The sequence below is a fragment of the Diadema antillarum genome, unplaced genomic scaffold, assembly GCF_040938485.1.
Source record: "Diadema antillarum isolate AM-2024a unplaced genomic scaffold, OU_Dant_1.0 seq00000377_RagTag, whole genome shotgun sequence".
NCBI lineage: Eukaryota > Metazoa > Echinodermata > Echinoidea > Diadematoida > Diadematidae > Diadema > Diadema antillarum.
Window position 1 is genome coordinate 50,092 of NW_027271376.1, and position 15,496 is coordinate 65,587.

A 15,496-nucleotide genomic window follows, 5' to 3' on the forward strand; every position below is an offset into this window, starting at 1 on the left:
GCATCATCAATCGCAAGTCATCTCAGTACAAAATATTGCACCTAAAAGTCAGAGAAAGGGTTAAAAAAATAATAAGAAATAATAACAGAGATTAAAAAAATAAAAAAGTCGAAAACCATACTAACATTCCTGTCTACGGAGTTTTATCTTCATATTCCTGAGGACGGTTTTGTGATGACTTGTGTTTTTGTCAAGAAAAACGTCGTAAAATATTCCCCTTCCTCGCGATAACACGTAGGCCTACGATCGTTATTGCTAAATCGGGGAAAATCAATGTTATGATTACTTTGTGATCTGAATACTAGTAATCAATTACTGCATCACTGCTCAGATGAATGATTTATTACAAAGTCTGATCAAACTGCATGTATGCGTCAAATATCGAGATTACGATTTTTGTCCTATACACTGTGCTATCAATTGGCTTCATGCCACTTTTCCTCCAAAAGTTTTTCAGGTTGCTGTTGGTTTTTCACTTTTCTCCTTCCTGGTTTGGGATCACCAAATTTTCATAGTAATACTATTTTTTTTTTTTTTAAAGAGACACCCACTAACTCAACTACTTGCAAAAGGCAAGTTTCTGGTTGGCGAATCTGAATTTTATTTGTTATAAGCATTATTATAAAGTGAATCCGCGACGGTTAGTGCCACACTCACCGAAGTTTAAGGAAGTTCTTACAAACTGTTTTTTCTTCTTTTTTTTTAAACTTTTATGTAATTCAATGAAGTGTCTTTAATAGAGGGCAATTTTAGAATTAAAAATGACTGAGTAATAGAACATACCTGAAGGCTTGTTTTTTATAAAGGAAATATGGTAGGAATTTCCCAAGAATCTTCATTTATTATGAAAAACTGGGTTACACATTTCCCTTGATCTAATGAGATCTATATAAAGGCAACATCTCATTTTCCATGTTATCCGGTGGAGATAACATATTCTTGTAATACTCTAGAATAAATTATGCTGAAATTTCATTTTTATAGCTTGTTTGTATCGTTTCCTGCCGAAGTGGTCGAGATAGCACAAATTGTTATAGAGTTATCACCTAGAGAGGGCGGCAACCACAAACTCACAAATTCAGTCCAATAAGCTTGTATTAGTGTAAAGGGTATTTCCAAATCGATTGTCCATTGAGGATTCCCGGGTAATAGTTATGTCTTCGGGTGTCTGTGTTGTTGGGTGTCCATAGAAAACTTTTGGTGGTCGTTGGGTTATTTGTGAAGAATCATACAACAGAAGTTAATCTAAAAAAACATTAGAAATCTCTTAAAATCTAACAAATTAACGATTTTGAAAAAAAGGGCCTCTGTAATCTTTCTAGGAAGAACTTTTATCATTTTACGTTCATGTTTGCCTGCAAATGAATTGAATATTGCACTACTATGGAGTACAGGGGCATGATTCTGTGGAATTTTCTAGAAAACTTAAGAGCATTCAAGACCATGGCACTTGTCAAATCGTTTATCCAATGAGTCTGGATCACTTTGGAGTTTATTTGGAAAGAAGTAACTCAACAATGTTGTTTATACCGGCGCACTCTTATGACTTATCCGAAGACCCATGGCCTGCAGCAGCAGAGATTTTCCGGAGATGCAACTTTTATCTTATCGAGTCTTCGAGAAATCTTGTCTCTTAATTCTACAGGTTTTCCCTTGGCAAATTATCATGCATTATGTGTAATGATATCCTCTTTATTCGCCTTACATTGTGAGTGTCATCATGATTTTCAGTTAGGTTAAAACAAACCAGCACAAATATAATTCGTTCCACTCGAGCCACTCGGGGGGGGGGGGGGTGGGGAAGGAGGGAGGGGATGAAGGTGACCCACTCCTGGGTTTGTTTCGCAGCTCCTTCCAAACTTCAAAGTACGCTGATAAGGCCAAGGACGTCGATTGCGATCCAGAGTATACATAGTGTTGACGAATAGTCTTACAATTCTATCAAAATAATGGAGGTATTTGGGATATTGTTGGAGTGCATTTTCTTTGCATCGTTGCTGCAGACGACATTAGCTAATGCAGGTATGTGATTGATAATGTTCCTTTCATGTGTATTTAAGTATGCCGCGTAGGCCTACTTGAAGAGATAAAGAGCAGCTGAGAGCCCATTCTTTAGCTCAAGAAAACTTTTGCATATAGTTACGTAGGCGAAATTGCCGTCATTGTTTACTATATCATAATTATATACCATACCACACGTTTAGAATACGTCAGATTGAATGACCATTAGTACCTGCATTATGAAGGCGCCTTTACAACTGCCGGGAGGTCCATGTGGTTAATATTGTCTGATCAGAACTTGCATGACTAGATTGTATGGATTTCGTAAAATAACACATGATAGCTTATAGTTTAACAGTTTAACAGTTCAAATCTTTGCTTTCGAAAATGTTTGCCGTTTTTCAAGGAACAATATTCGAACTTGGAAAATTTCTTCATTTAAAAATAGTTATTTTATGTTCATGACCAAACAGAATATGAGCCGCTGTAATTGATAAATGAAAATAACATTTTCTGACTTATGTGAAATGTTTGTGTTTCTAAAGGTCAGAACTGCAGCGTTGACCCCGGAATTCCTACTGTCTGGCTCGGTAAGTTCTTCAAACGCTTGGTGTAGCTTGCGTATTCACAGTCTCATTATATTGCTTGTGACTACAAAATGTCTTCTTAGGTAGGATACTTACTTCATGCACAATATCGTTTCTTTATCATTGCATAATTTTATATAAGATGATCAAGAAACCATATTATTGTGTATGATGCTTCAGATATCAATGTACAATAATCTGTACAATTCTATATGACCTAAGGTTACTTTCATGTGAACCAATACCAACATACAATGATTACGCAAGAGAGTGACGAAGTTTATACAGCCGGTACAAAATCTAATAATGTAATCCCGAGCCGCGTGTGACCGCATTATTATCTAATTTTGATATGATCAATAGTCTTCTTGCAGATGTCGAAATTTCCAGAGAAGTAAAGTACAGTTGATCGAATGCTTTTGCGATTATAGACGATCCGTGGAAAATGTGGTGTCATATCATCTTTCCTCAGATGACGACGGAGAGAACGAAACCTGCATAATTGAACCGTTGCAATGTTCCCACTTTGGTCTCGATCTGGTGTGCGAAGTGCCGTGTGAGGGCGGTATGAGGGTCTTGTGTTCCTCGCCCCCAGCCATCCCTCTCTCGGAGCCATCCCCAGCCACCCAGATAAACATAGTGGCCTACAACATTTGGGAACTGCGCTATCTGTACCAACAGAATGGTCAGAGAGAGCGAACTTGCCGGCAGCTGAAGGAGCTCTTCCGACTGAGGCAAGATATTGACGTTATTGTCTTCAACGAGGCCTTCATGGGAGGTTGCTTCTCGAGCGTGAACTCGACCACCAGTGCGAATACTCTGACTATCCGCGACATCCTGGTGCAGTACGGGTTCAATTTCTTCACCAGAACGATTGGGGAGGAGCGCGAATTGCCGAAATTCGAGAACGGCGGTGTCTTCATAGCCACGAGGTGGCCCATTGAAGCAGAAGACGAGACCATCTACAACGCTGCTGTCAACACTACTTCGGATGCCTTGTCTGCCAAGGGGGCCAAGTATGCTCGCGTAGTGAAGACAGTCGATGGAGATAGTAGAATATACCACATTTTTGGCACTCATCTCCAGGCGTCAAAGGGTGCCGTCGCAGACAACGTCCGGGTCAAGCAAGCGAGTCAGATGTACGACTTTGCCCAGGGGCTAAACCTACCCTCCGACGAGCCTGTCATCTATGCTGGAGATCTCAACGTGAATTTCTACACGGATGCGCCGTCCAACGCAGCCGATATCTTCGAGGCGCTGGAAGCCGTCGTACCGCCAATAATTGGCGTGTATAACTACACCACGGATGGTCTCGAAAACGATGCGAGAGATGGCGACAGCAAATCGTTCAAGGACTACGTCATCTACAATCAACACCACCTCAATCCAACCACCGCCACGCAGGAGATCCTGCGCCCTCGCGCTTCTGAATTCTTCGAAGTCTGCATGCAAGCATTCTCCCCCTATCCCTCCTACCCACACTCACCGCGATGTCGGAAAAGACAAAACATTACCGATCTCTCCGACCATTTCGCCGTGATCGGTGTTCTTGACTTCGACGACCGGATGTTCAGCACAACTGACCAGGCACCAACCTCTACTGACTCAGAAGCTGGGCGCCTTGTTCAAGACTTGTGCATGGTTTTGGTTGTAATTGCTGGTGTTTTGCTTACTCTTGCTCCTCCATTATTGTGAGTAGCTAAGGGACTAAACACAGGTTCTTTTCCCCACTTGGCTTCATCATGGTTAACAATAACTGAAGTAAACTTGAAAAAAAAATAATTTCGAATAACAACAACAAGCTCTTCCGAATACAATATCATATCTCCAAAGCTCTTTATTTGTTAGTTCGCATCATAGAATTGATGATCTTGGATATGGGTATATGATCATGTGCAAAATTTTTAGAGTGATCTGCGTTGTACAAGATCCGCTTTTCGGTAGATCACTCTTTTCCGTCGAAATATTAACTTTTTGTCACTTTTGCAAAGTTTACGCATTGTTTCTATTCGTTCGTTCTTTATATCGCTTACAAAAATCTGTGATCTCTGTTGCTATAAAATTGCTTACAATAAATGATATATTAGTGTTTGCTTTGTATTTGTATTACATTTCTGTTTGATGAAAATAAAAAACACAATTGGAAAAAAAAATGAATATGCGAGGGAAAAAAAATCTGTGCAGTGCAATCATGAACATGTGAAAATTATTTGCGTCAAAAGACTAGTGTGCCTTTGCCCTGTGTGCATGGTGTGTATATGCGTGTATCTTCTATTTCATGACTCTCGCTCGAGAAATGTTCACACAGAACTACTGCATTAAAGGATTATTGGTGTCTCTCTTGAATTGGAAAATATATCTTTGTACACGTTCCGTCAGTGATTCATGATTGATTCATTGATTATTCGATAATCATAACGGCTGACAAAAGAGCCTATATATTGCAGTGTTTTACCAAAAGCAACTAGAACAAAAGCAAACAAATTCCTCTCATGACGGACGGGGAAGAACATAAATATCTTGATAAGACATTGATTACTCGCCGACTTTGCTCTCATTAACTACCTGTTAACCGTCAGACGATAAGGATATACGAGACTGAGTCGCCAAGTGCCTGAGCTATTTAAGACGAGTCTGGGATCGGGTTCAAGAAAAGAAAGATACACATTTCGGCGAAAGAAGAGCAAAATGGCTTTCCGCAACTATCATCAACACCATTTGGTTGGATTGCTTTTGATGACCATCTTTGCAGTCATCTCCTGCGTCCAAGGTAAACGATATTGATATACAATGTACTACGTTATTAAGTCTAACTGCACAGTGTATGATAGACAAGTGTGTGAGATAATTGCACAAATTGCAGAAAACCCAGCGTGTGAGGCCAGCCATATCTTATTAAATGAACGTATTGACCATCCATTTGTAATATATCGTAACGACAGACGAAATGCCACAATGCATAGGACTTCAAAATCATAATATCAATAATTTAACAGTTGGAATTGCCCCAAACATGAAAAGACAAAATGAAACGTCAACGGCCTCCTGATCTGAGCTCAGTAACTCGAATAAGTTTCCTTTAGGATTTTGATAGAAAAGGCAAGATTACTCGCACATGTCTTATGTAAAATATCATTCAAGCATAATGTTGTTAGATCATCTTTAATCCCATGTGCGGCATGGTCGTGTCTTGCATCTTGCAGTGAAAAATTCCTTGAAAGGTTTTGTTGAAAAGTATATACCCACACATTTTTAGGGTTCCCTTTAACCACACTGTAGCAGAGTTTTAACTTAAGTCTTGTTAAGAGACAACGTATTTTGTAAGTTGCTTTGCGAGCGTAATGAAATGGAATCAGTGATACGTTGCATGCAATAAACATATTAACGTGACTTCAATGAGTAACTTCAATGACTATCATGGTCGTCACAGCCTTTCACATCTTGTGCATGCTGGTTAACTACGAAATGGGATATTGAATATCAATCAGTATGGGTTACATTTATGTTTGTTTTCTTGCAAACGGATGATTATCATAGCAAGATACAACTAAGACCTAATCATTTGGTGGGGTCCCTGAAGTACCATTATAAAATTATGTCGAATTTTGATAACAATATATATTTTCTCTTTTCATTTCAGGACAAAACTGCGATGTTGACGAGAATACACCAACAGTTTGGCTGGGTAAGCTAGTTAGCGAAGGATCATCTTCACAGCTTTTTTTTTCGGGCTTTAGTTTCTCGCCGCAAAAAAAAAAGATGATTGTTGTTTAAACCTTACATTAATAGAATTTATGCAGAAAGGGCAGCTCTAAGAGCTATCTGTTGGTGGTAACTATTATTGCATCCTTCTAAAATTTGCGACAAAATAATTATACAAACGCAATAGCATATAGCATCGATAGGAGGTGTTTTTGGAATGTATGCTGTAAAGTCGTTTATCTTCTCAGTGGTTATGATAAGGTGACATGAATGTCTGTTAAAGTATAGACGTTTTATTGCTATATTTAAAATTTTCGAAGATGTATAGTATTCGTGTGTGCAGACGGACCGTTATTTCATGTGTGTAAAACTCAACACCAAGACGTTCTTACTCACCACAGTTCCGCATTAACTGATGTGATACGATAATTCTTTATTATTGTACGTCATGGATTCGACCTTTCATTAGTCACGTGACGTGATTTCCAGTATGATGCTCGTACGTGTGGAAGCCTTGTCCGTGTTACAAGAAAAAAAAATCAATATAAAACTATGAATACAGTACTTTACAAATAGGGTCTATACTGTCATAGTCTTGATAGTAGCGTCTTCTGTCAAAACTTTAAAATGTGCGGAAGTTGAAATGCTCACGAGAGGTAGAAAATGTGTGATTACTCATAATGCACATTTCGACTTTACATAAAGAAATTTATAATAGGTGAAAGGTTTGACCGTCTTTATGATATTCCTTCCGGTATAAGATGTGACATTTGGGCATTCACTGATTATTATTGCTCAAAGAGTTGCGATTAGATAAAAACCGATAGTTTGCACTGTTCATATTCTGCACTCTAGGAGACGTAGATGATGACTTTTACTGCAAGGGAAATCTCACCCACTGCTCTCACTTTGGTCTGGACTACGTCTGCGAAGACCCGGACGGTGGCTCACTTGAACCCTGCGAAAACGGAACGAAAGTGATGTGCGCATCTCCAGCAGTACAAATGGCCGATCCTACTCCCGCTACGACCCTGCGAGTCTTGGCGTACAACGTGTACGAGATTCGATATCTCTACTTCCAGAGTGGTCAGCAGGAGCGAACGTGCCGAATCCCTCGACTCGTCTTCACCATGCATCCCGATCTCGACGTCATCGTCTTCAACGAGGTGTTCATGGGAGGTTGCTTCGCGCCTTTCGACGACTCCATCGAAACGAGCACGCTGACCATTCGGGACATGCTGGATCAGTACGGTTTTAATTACTACACTTACACCGTCGCCGAGGGACCTGGTGAACCTTTCCCGCTCCTCGAAAATAGCGGCATCTTTGTGGCATCTCGATGGCCCATCCTGAAGAATGCATCGAGGGTATTTAACGTTACTGAAACATACGCCGTCACAGCAAAGGGTGTCATGTACACTGAGATCAACAAGACAGTTAACGGAGAAAGTCAAATATATCATGTTTTTGGCACTCATATGCAAGCATTTGGTACACCAGATGCAGATGGGGTGAGGGTCACTCAGGCAAATATCATCCGGAACTTCATGCTCGAGCAGAACATTCCAACCAGCGAACCAGTCATTTATGCCGGAGACCTCAATGCTAAGATGAACACAACAAACGGGGACGACGTCATCGAGGCGTTTGACGCAACCGTCCCTCGACTTGTCGGCGACCTCTACGTTACTTATGACCACCAGAACAACGACATGTTCAACGAAAACACAACCGAGAATAGCACGTGGCTTGACTACGTCATGTACAGTTCGTCGCATCTCCAGCCCACGACTGCCACCTTGCAGGTTGTTCGACCCCGGATGGATCCACTGGAGGTGTGCTGGAGAGCCATCTCACCTTTTCCAGCTTATCCAGGAATGGACGCATGCAGAGACACCAGAGTCATCACTGACCTCTCAGACCACTACGCTGTCCTGGGAACGTTTGACTTTGACCATGACGACGTCTTGTTCACGACACCCTTCAACCCTTCACGACACCCTTCAACCCTTCAACCCTTCACTACCGACTCTACAAACGCTCTCCGGTGTCTGGGTGGCTGGTCTGCTGCCGTGTTTGTAATCCTCACAGTGATTTTGCAACAGTGGTAACATTCAGGTTTGAGACTTAGTGCGATGATAATATAGTCAGTGATGCCAATGTTTACAGCAGTCTCATGATTTGACCCTTTTTGCAGACGTATTTGCCACTCATCGCTCAAAATATATTGCTTATGAAATCAGGTCATCATGGCCCTCGCAAATTTCAGTTTCGTCGTTTTGAGAAATAAAGATTATATTTCTCTCTAATTATTGCATTGAATGATTTTAATTTTTGTTATTTTGTTTGTTGTTTCTCCATAACACGTTTACGTGGCATTTTAGCTTTGATGTTTTGACAAACCTCACATCAGACCAAAAATAGTCTTAGTTACAGATCTACAGAGGTAATTTCATTGACAGCTCTTTTTATGTTTTCTATGAATGTTTACTAAATATGAGTTTACGAATTCACGAATACATGTAAGTTTGAGTAATATACATTGTACGTATGTTTTGTTTGAACGCATTTAAATAAATGCTTCCCAAAGCAGAGTATGTGCACTCCTTCTGTGCGATATCCATGATGACCGTTTTTAAAGTAAATCGTGTAGGTAAATTTGCTACGAGTTAATTGACGTGGTGTTTAAAGTATGGTATCACCATGGAGCTACTTATTTCCATGGCATCACATTTTGCGTTCACTAAACTTGTGCTTCTTCGTACTTAAAGGAAACCAAAACCCCAACATAAACGTGGATTGAGTGAAGCAGCAATGTTATAGCACAAAACATCAGTGAAAGTTTGAGGTTTGAAAGTTTTAGTTCGGTTAAAAAGTTAAAAAATTTTAACGTTTCGGTGCCATCATCTTTGCATCATGCATGAAGAGACTACAGTTCATGACATTATTACAATTTTATACAGAAAATAAAGGAAATTCCACAAAATGTAATTTTCGTGAAAAGTATACATTTCAAATATGTTAAGGTTGGCAATATCCCCCCCCCCCCCGCTTTCAGAAAGAGGTATGTATAGGTCAAGTGCTCTTTCTTATGCTACAAAAGTGAATATATGTTGAATTTTCAGTATATTTTCGATATATTGTTGTCATAGCGACGTCATGCACTGTAGTAGCATACTCATCGAGCAATGAGGGCACAACATTTTTAAAGATTCATAACTTTTAAATCGATTGTCCGATTTTCTTCAAACTTTCACTGAGGTGTTCTACTCTTGCTGCTTTCACACAATCCCCACTTATATTAATTGGTTCTGGGTTCCTTTAACCAGCTTTCACCGACGATTTAACTTGAAATGCTGTCATATACCATGTACACAGTATTGATTTATTGCGCTCGCAATCATTACTATGTTGTAATTACATATGTTGTAAACACAATGGATGTAAAAATATTTTATGATAATTGTATACATTTCCTTAATACGAGTGAAATACGAGTGCAAGTACTCCATGAAACTTTCAGCCGTAAGGCCGTAGGTAGACCCCTACTAGTTTAGGATTAAGTGGGAAAAATTAGTCTCTCACCCCCTTTCAAATTTTTGATTGTGTATATAACTGTTATCAATTTGCAGTTATCTGTTTTCCATTATTTGTTTCAACAATTCATATGATCAAAGATATTGCTTGGAGATTATGTGCAAAATATGCATGGATTCATTGTGCTTTCTTCTACGCATCAATTTTATGAAATGCAATGGGATTTTTTCTTCAATATCTAATTTAGATTATTGTCATGACAAAATCAAACTCGGAAACATGCATTGGCAAACACTTCGACCAAAATCCGTAGACGGTAAAAACGAGAACCCTCAACAATAAACCGGTTGGGATATCACTCCTCTGCTTAATAATCTATTGCTTTCAATAAACCGTGTTTCTCACACTTTGCAAACCTCCTCGCAAGAAAAGGTTAATTGGTACTCCACCAGCAGACTCTCAAGTGGTATATCAACGCAGGTGAAGGGGCTACAAGTGATAAGCAGTCAATATCTGAAGACAACTAACTTGACAGACCAGGCTGCTTGGAGATAATGTTTCACAAATTGGTTACAACCTTCGTACTTCTCTGTGATTAATATTCTAATCACAACGCTCACCAGAAGTTTGTCAACCTTTCCATTCTGTATTTGGTATTTTCTTGGACATGATTTCACTATCTACATGTATTTATGTATATCCTATGATAACTCTGAGTGTCAGTGCGTTATCACGTGTGATCAAAAACAAAAATAAACATGATGCAATTGGCATCAAAAAGTGCATATGATTGGTCCCACTTCACTTATGTCATACCTATTATATATATATATATATATATATCTGCCCGACTAGGTCACCGAAACATAACATAACATACAATTATATTTCTCTTTGTGTCTGGGTATGTGTGAGCAGATGAAAGCGTATTTTTTCGTGTATCCGTCACATTTATTTCATGTCAGCTTGGCCATACCGGCACTCGCATAGGTTGCAGATATTCTTCTATAGGAGAGAATAATAAAGATAAAGAGAAAATGGTGGGGGCACAGAGCAAGAAAAATAAAGCGGAATTACAAAAAAAAAAAAAAAAAAAATGTGCACACACACACACACACACACGCACACTGTATATATTTATATTATAATCATTCAGCACATTACTCACTGCTAAAGTCCCGGACAGAGTACATTTATGACATTGCATGTAGTGAAAAAGGTTCGCTGCTATGGCCTTATCCTCCATGCAGCTGTAACTTTATGCATAAGACTGAAGAAGAAGAAGAAGAAGAAGAAGGAGAGAATAAAAACAAGATTTCATAAAGATTTACCTCTTTCCATCGTTATTTCCTATGAAATAGGTAGGGGAAAGTATTTGGGCTGAGCATTCATGCACAAATGATTAAAAATTCATCATAATTTTGCTGGTGCTTCCAAATTTGACACAAAGTTTTAAAAAAATCCCCTACAAATCTCTGTTTTCTTGCCGTTGTTCTTTGTAATTGCATTTAATTCGTGCACTTAATCAAGTTAATCTGCCTTCAGAAATCAGCATGGAGGGTCCAAGGTCCTAATCATTGATTAACAGTTTCAAGTTATCTTGGAAGCATTGCATACACATACTCGGGCGCAGACAACTGGAACAACACACACCAAGAACACATTCGTTGTCGATTACCAGATCATTTGAAAATATACATTTATTGTGCTCTGCGCAGGATTGTAACATATCCACGACCACTGACATCATGATGACGTCACATAACATCCTTCTTTGGGTTTCGTTACTGCTTTGTACTGCAGGAGTAAAAGGTGAGACTATTGTAGCAATCTTCTTTTGATATTAGGATTTCACATAATTCATCGTACTTACCTTGCACTGCATCGAACAGAACACAGAAGGACAAGATGTCGTCTTTCTCATCCTACAGTTAGTTAAGTTCATCGTTGTTTATTTGGGCACCACTGTATAGTCCTCATACACTTGCAAAGACATGGCGACAATTAAATGGCGCTCTTCGTGGATATATCGTAAAGACTGTTGAACCTATAACTAATCAAGTAAATATTGTCACGGTTGGTTTAATTCAGTTGTTATCGATGTATCAGTCAAAAATTCTATGTTGTTTACTCACTTTGAATATTTCAGTAGGCTTATTCATTACAATGTGTCATGACTGTAAGGGTTCACTATTGTTTTTAATTCACACCGTCTTGTTTACCTAGTCCTCACTCTCTGTTACAAAATAAACTGTACGTCACGGTTTGTTTGTGTTTTATTTTGTCGAAAAATGAAAATAAATCTAAATTACTCATCCGTATACTCCCTATACAGATGAGTCCAGTATGGAGAAGTGAGTAAACGTCTAGCTTATCTCCCGACGAACTCCCGTCATGTTATGTTTTGTTTTTTTGAAATACGAGATATAATGTATTGATAAGATAAAAGGGTCTAAAGTCGAGCAGGTTTAAGACATCACACCACACCCCACATGAATCCATGTTCCATGGCGACACACCTTGAATGTTCAAACTGGGGCACAAGAATAGCAACACACAAACTTCAAATCGAGACTTGTACAACTATGTCTTGTCAGGGAGGGGTACTCGATTTAACCTGATATCATGTGCATAATTTGGGTATAGCAATCAAGCCGAAGAGTACACACTATTTACTTCTTTCTCTTCCAGGTTCCTGTGACGTAGATGACAACACTCCGACTGTTTGGTTAGGTAGGTACATAGCTGGGCGATCCAAGTTGTGTTCTTTATAATAAACCACGCCCATACAGGATAATAGCCATGCATTTGAAGTGAGTGTTGTCAAAGGCCAAGTGATATTCTGCGTGCTGTAAAGCCAATACGCGTGTTAACATGAAGGTGAACATTGATGAACCTCTCCAAACTGAGATGCTTTGCTTAAACAAACTTGACGCCCATTATATTTGTGATGATAAATGTTCATCGACATGAGCATGACACATCCGTTGACAGAACCTAATATCTAAATCAAATCTTGAAAGCAGTACATTTTATTCACTTAAATCTTTATGGGAAATTAAGATTTTTTTTCTACACAAGTTTACTTATACATATCAGGGTTTCTTTTTACCAGGTCAGTCCTCATTTAAGGTTACATAAAATCTCTGCTGTTTGAGCGATCGTGACCTCAGAGAATTTTGTACATTTTATTACATTTATGTTTATAACCTTTTAAAAGATAAGACTTTATGTTGATATTCAAGGTGATGAGCTGGATTGCCAAGGGAACTGGACGCACTGTGGACATTTCGGTCTCGACTTCGTTTGTGAGAACGCCACCGGGTCTTGTCCCAATGAGAATGACGTCCTCTGCGCCTCGCCCGAACCACTGCCACTCAGTGATCCCACCGCAGCTACGACTTTGAAGGTCATAGCTTACAATGTGTGGGAACTGAGATATCTATACTACCAGACGGGACAACGGGAGCGCACCTGCAGGATTCCCCGGGAACTCTTTCGGTTGCATCCTGACGTCGACGTCATCGTGTTTAACGAGGTGTTCATGGGTGGTTGTTTCTCCGTGTACAACGAGAGCATGGAGGAGAGCGAACTCACCATACGAGACATCCTCGATCAATATGGCTTCATTCACTACACAGAGACTGTCGGGAGTCCTCCTCAGCCGCCTCGGAAGCTCGAGAATGGAGGGGTCTTCATCGCCTCTCGTTGGCCCATTCTCAGGGAAGACAGCTTCGTGTATAATGAATCGGTTCCCTTAACGGCGGACGACATATCGGGGAAAGGAGCCGTGTACGTCCAGATCGAGAAGTCTGTAGGAGGAGAGAGCAAGACGTACCACGTTCTCGGTACCCATCTACAAGCTACGCAGCGAGCAAATGCTGACGCGGTTCGCGTTGCTCAGGCAACCCAGATGTACGAGTTGATGCGGAAACAGAACATCCCTGCAGGTGAACCTGTAATTTACGCTGGAGATCTCAACGCGAGGAATGGCACCCAGCATGGACATGACGTCATCAGCGCCCTCCACAGTGAGGTCCCCGATATCGTCGGAGAAAGAATCTACACCTACGACGGGGTGGAGAACACTCTGCTTAACTCTACGGGTCAGTCGTGGATAGATTACGTCCTTTACAGCACGTCCCATCTTCAGCCAGTCTACGCCACTCTGGAGGTTGTGCGCCCCATGTCTTCCCAACCCTTCGATGTCTGCATGCTGTCCCTCTCACCCTTTCCCACCTACCCGTTTTCCGAAAGCTGCCTTCTGGAGATATCGACCTGGGATCTGGCCGATCACTATGCCGTCCTTGGAGTCTTTGACTTTGAAGAAGTTAGTTCCAGTGCTTCCACCCCTGGTGTTACGGACGTTACAACCGACGCCCCTGACTTCACTACAGACTCCGGTTTTGTCATTTCTTCTGGACATCTACTTATAGCTTTAACATATTTCCTTGCATTGATATCAGTCTAAGAACGTGGACGATAAGGCCTGCTAGCATCTAAGTCTTCTTCAAGACAGCGTATACAACGTCAACGTCAATGCGATATACCGTTAACTAAATCTGCTTTCCAATCTTTACTATCTTTTCATTCTGTACTCGTCCTTTTTCTTAACATTTTTCAAGTTTCGGTGTCCGAAATGATTGGCTTGGTTAGGTTTTATTTCTAATTTTCTCCTCCATGTGAACGGTACGTCACAAATCAATACAAATTGATAAAAAATATGCAAAACAAAAAGTAAAACATAAAAATCAATATAGGAATGGTCAATTTCGTATCAACACTGTGTCCTAAAAACATCAAAATAGCAACATTGATAAAGCATCCTATAATCATACGTGAACAAGGCAGAAATAAATGCAGGGAACGTCATCATAAGCAGAGCTTGGCAAAGATGAGGCCCTATCACATTATTGTAACATTACTTTGCCATTCATGATGATAAGTTATCTAAAGCCCCAGTCACATATAAGCCGGATCACGCCGGATCTGATCACGGGTGATCCGGGGAGAGATCCGTGTAGACGCCTTGGACATCCTTGGACGTCCAGGAGGCCAACACGGCAGTTTTTAGAGATCAAAAACATCCGGCGTCATCCGTAGACTGCCGTATTGGCAGAGCAATCCGGAATGGTCTGTCTGGCTGTGTTTGTGTATGTGTGTGTGTGTTGTGCAACAGTGCAAGATCAGTGAATTCTAATATGTGTATATGTCATATAGGTGACGGTAATATATAATTTTATGTGCATGTGCGGGAGAATATGCAAACAGTTGATTTTTGATAACCATTATGAAAATAAAATGAGGAAGATTTTAATTATGATTCAAGATTGACCTAAACCTGAAGAAAAAAAAAATATATATACATATTATATATATATATATATATATATATATATATATATGTGTGTATATTATATGTATACATATATATATCTTTTTATATATATACACTTGTATATATATATATATATATATATATATATATATATATATGTATTTCGAGGAATATAACTGGTGTTAGCTGGGTAATAGTTCGATAACAGATACTTCTTTAGATGTGCTTTAAAGGAAAATAGTGCATGGAACATTCTGCTTTAGTTGAGCAGCGGATATGTTCCAGACGTCTTGTCAGTATAATGTCTATATTGATTTAGGCTAAAACAGTT

At 39.7% G+C, this 15,496-nt stretch overlaps 3 protein-coding genes across 3 annotated transcripts; all 3 read left to right on the top strand.

Moving 5' to 3' along the window:
- The first annotated feature begins 3,155 nt into the window (after positions 1 to 3,155).
- Positions 3,156 to 4,283, top strand: LOC139731543 (sphingomyelinase C-like). The gene has a single exon (XM_071642428.1). The coding sequence runs from the start codon at positions 3,156 to 3,158 to the stop codon at positions 4,281 to 4,283; it is 1,128 nt and encodes a 375-aa protein (XP_071498529.1).
- A 993-nt stretch (positions 4,284 to 5,276) lies between these two features.
- LOC139731530 (sphingomyelinase C-like) lies at positions 5,277 to 8,401 on the top strand. The gene is made up of 3 exons (XM_071642412.1): positions 5,277 to 5,358; positions 6,223 to 6,273; positions 7,146 to 8,401. Exons 1-3 carry the CDS (start codon positions 5,277 to 5,279, stop codon positions 8,399 to 8,401), a joined length of 1,389 nt encoding a protein of 462 aa, XP_071498513.1.
- Positions 8,402 to 11,735: 3,334 nt separating this feature from the next.
- On the top strand, positions 11,736 to 14,298 carry LOC139731531 (sphingomyelinase C-like). Its single transcript, XM_071642413.1, has 3 exons — positions 11,736 to 11,757; positions 12,519 to 12,560; positions 13,073 to 14,298. Exons 1-3 carry the CDS (start codon positions 11,736 to 11,738, stop codon positions 14,296 to 14,298), a joined length of 1,290 nt encoding a protein of 429 aa, XP_071498514.1.
- Positions 14,299 to 15,496: the final 1,198 nt, after the last annotated feature.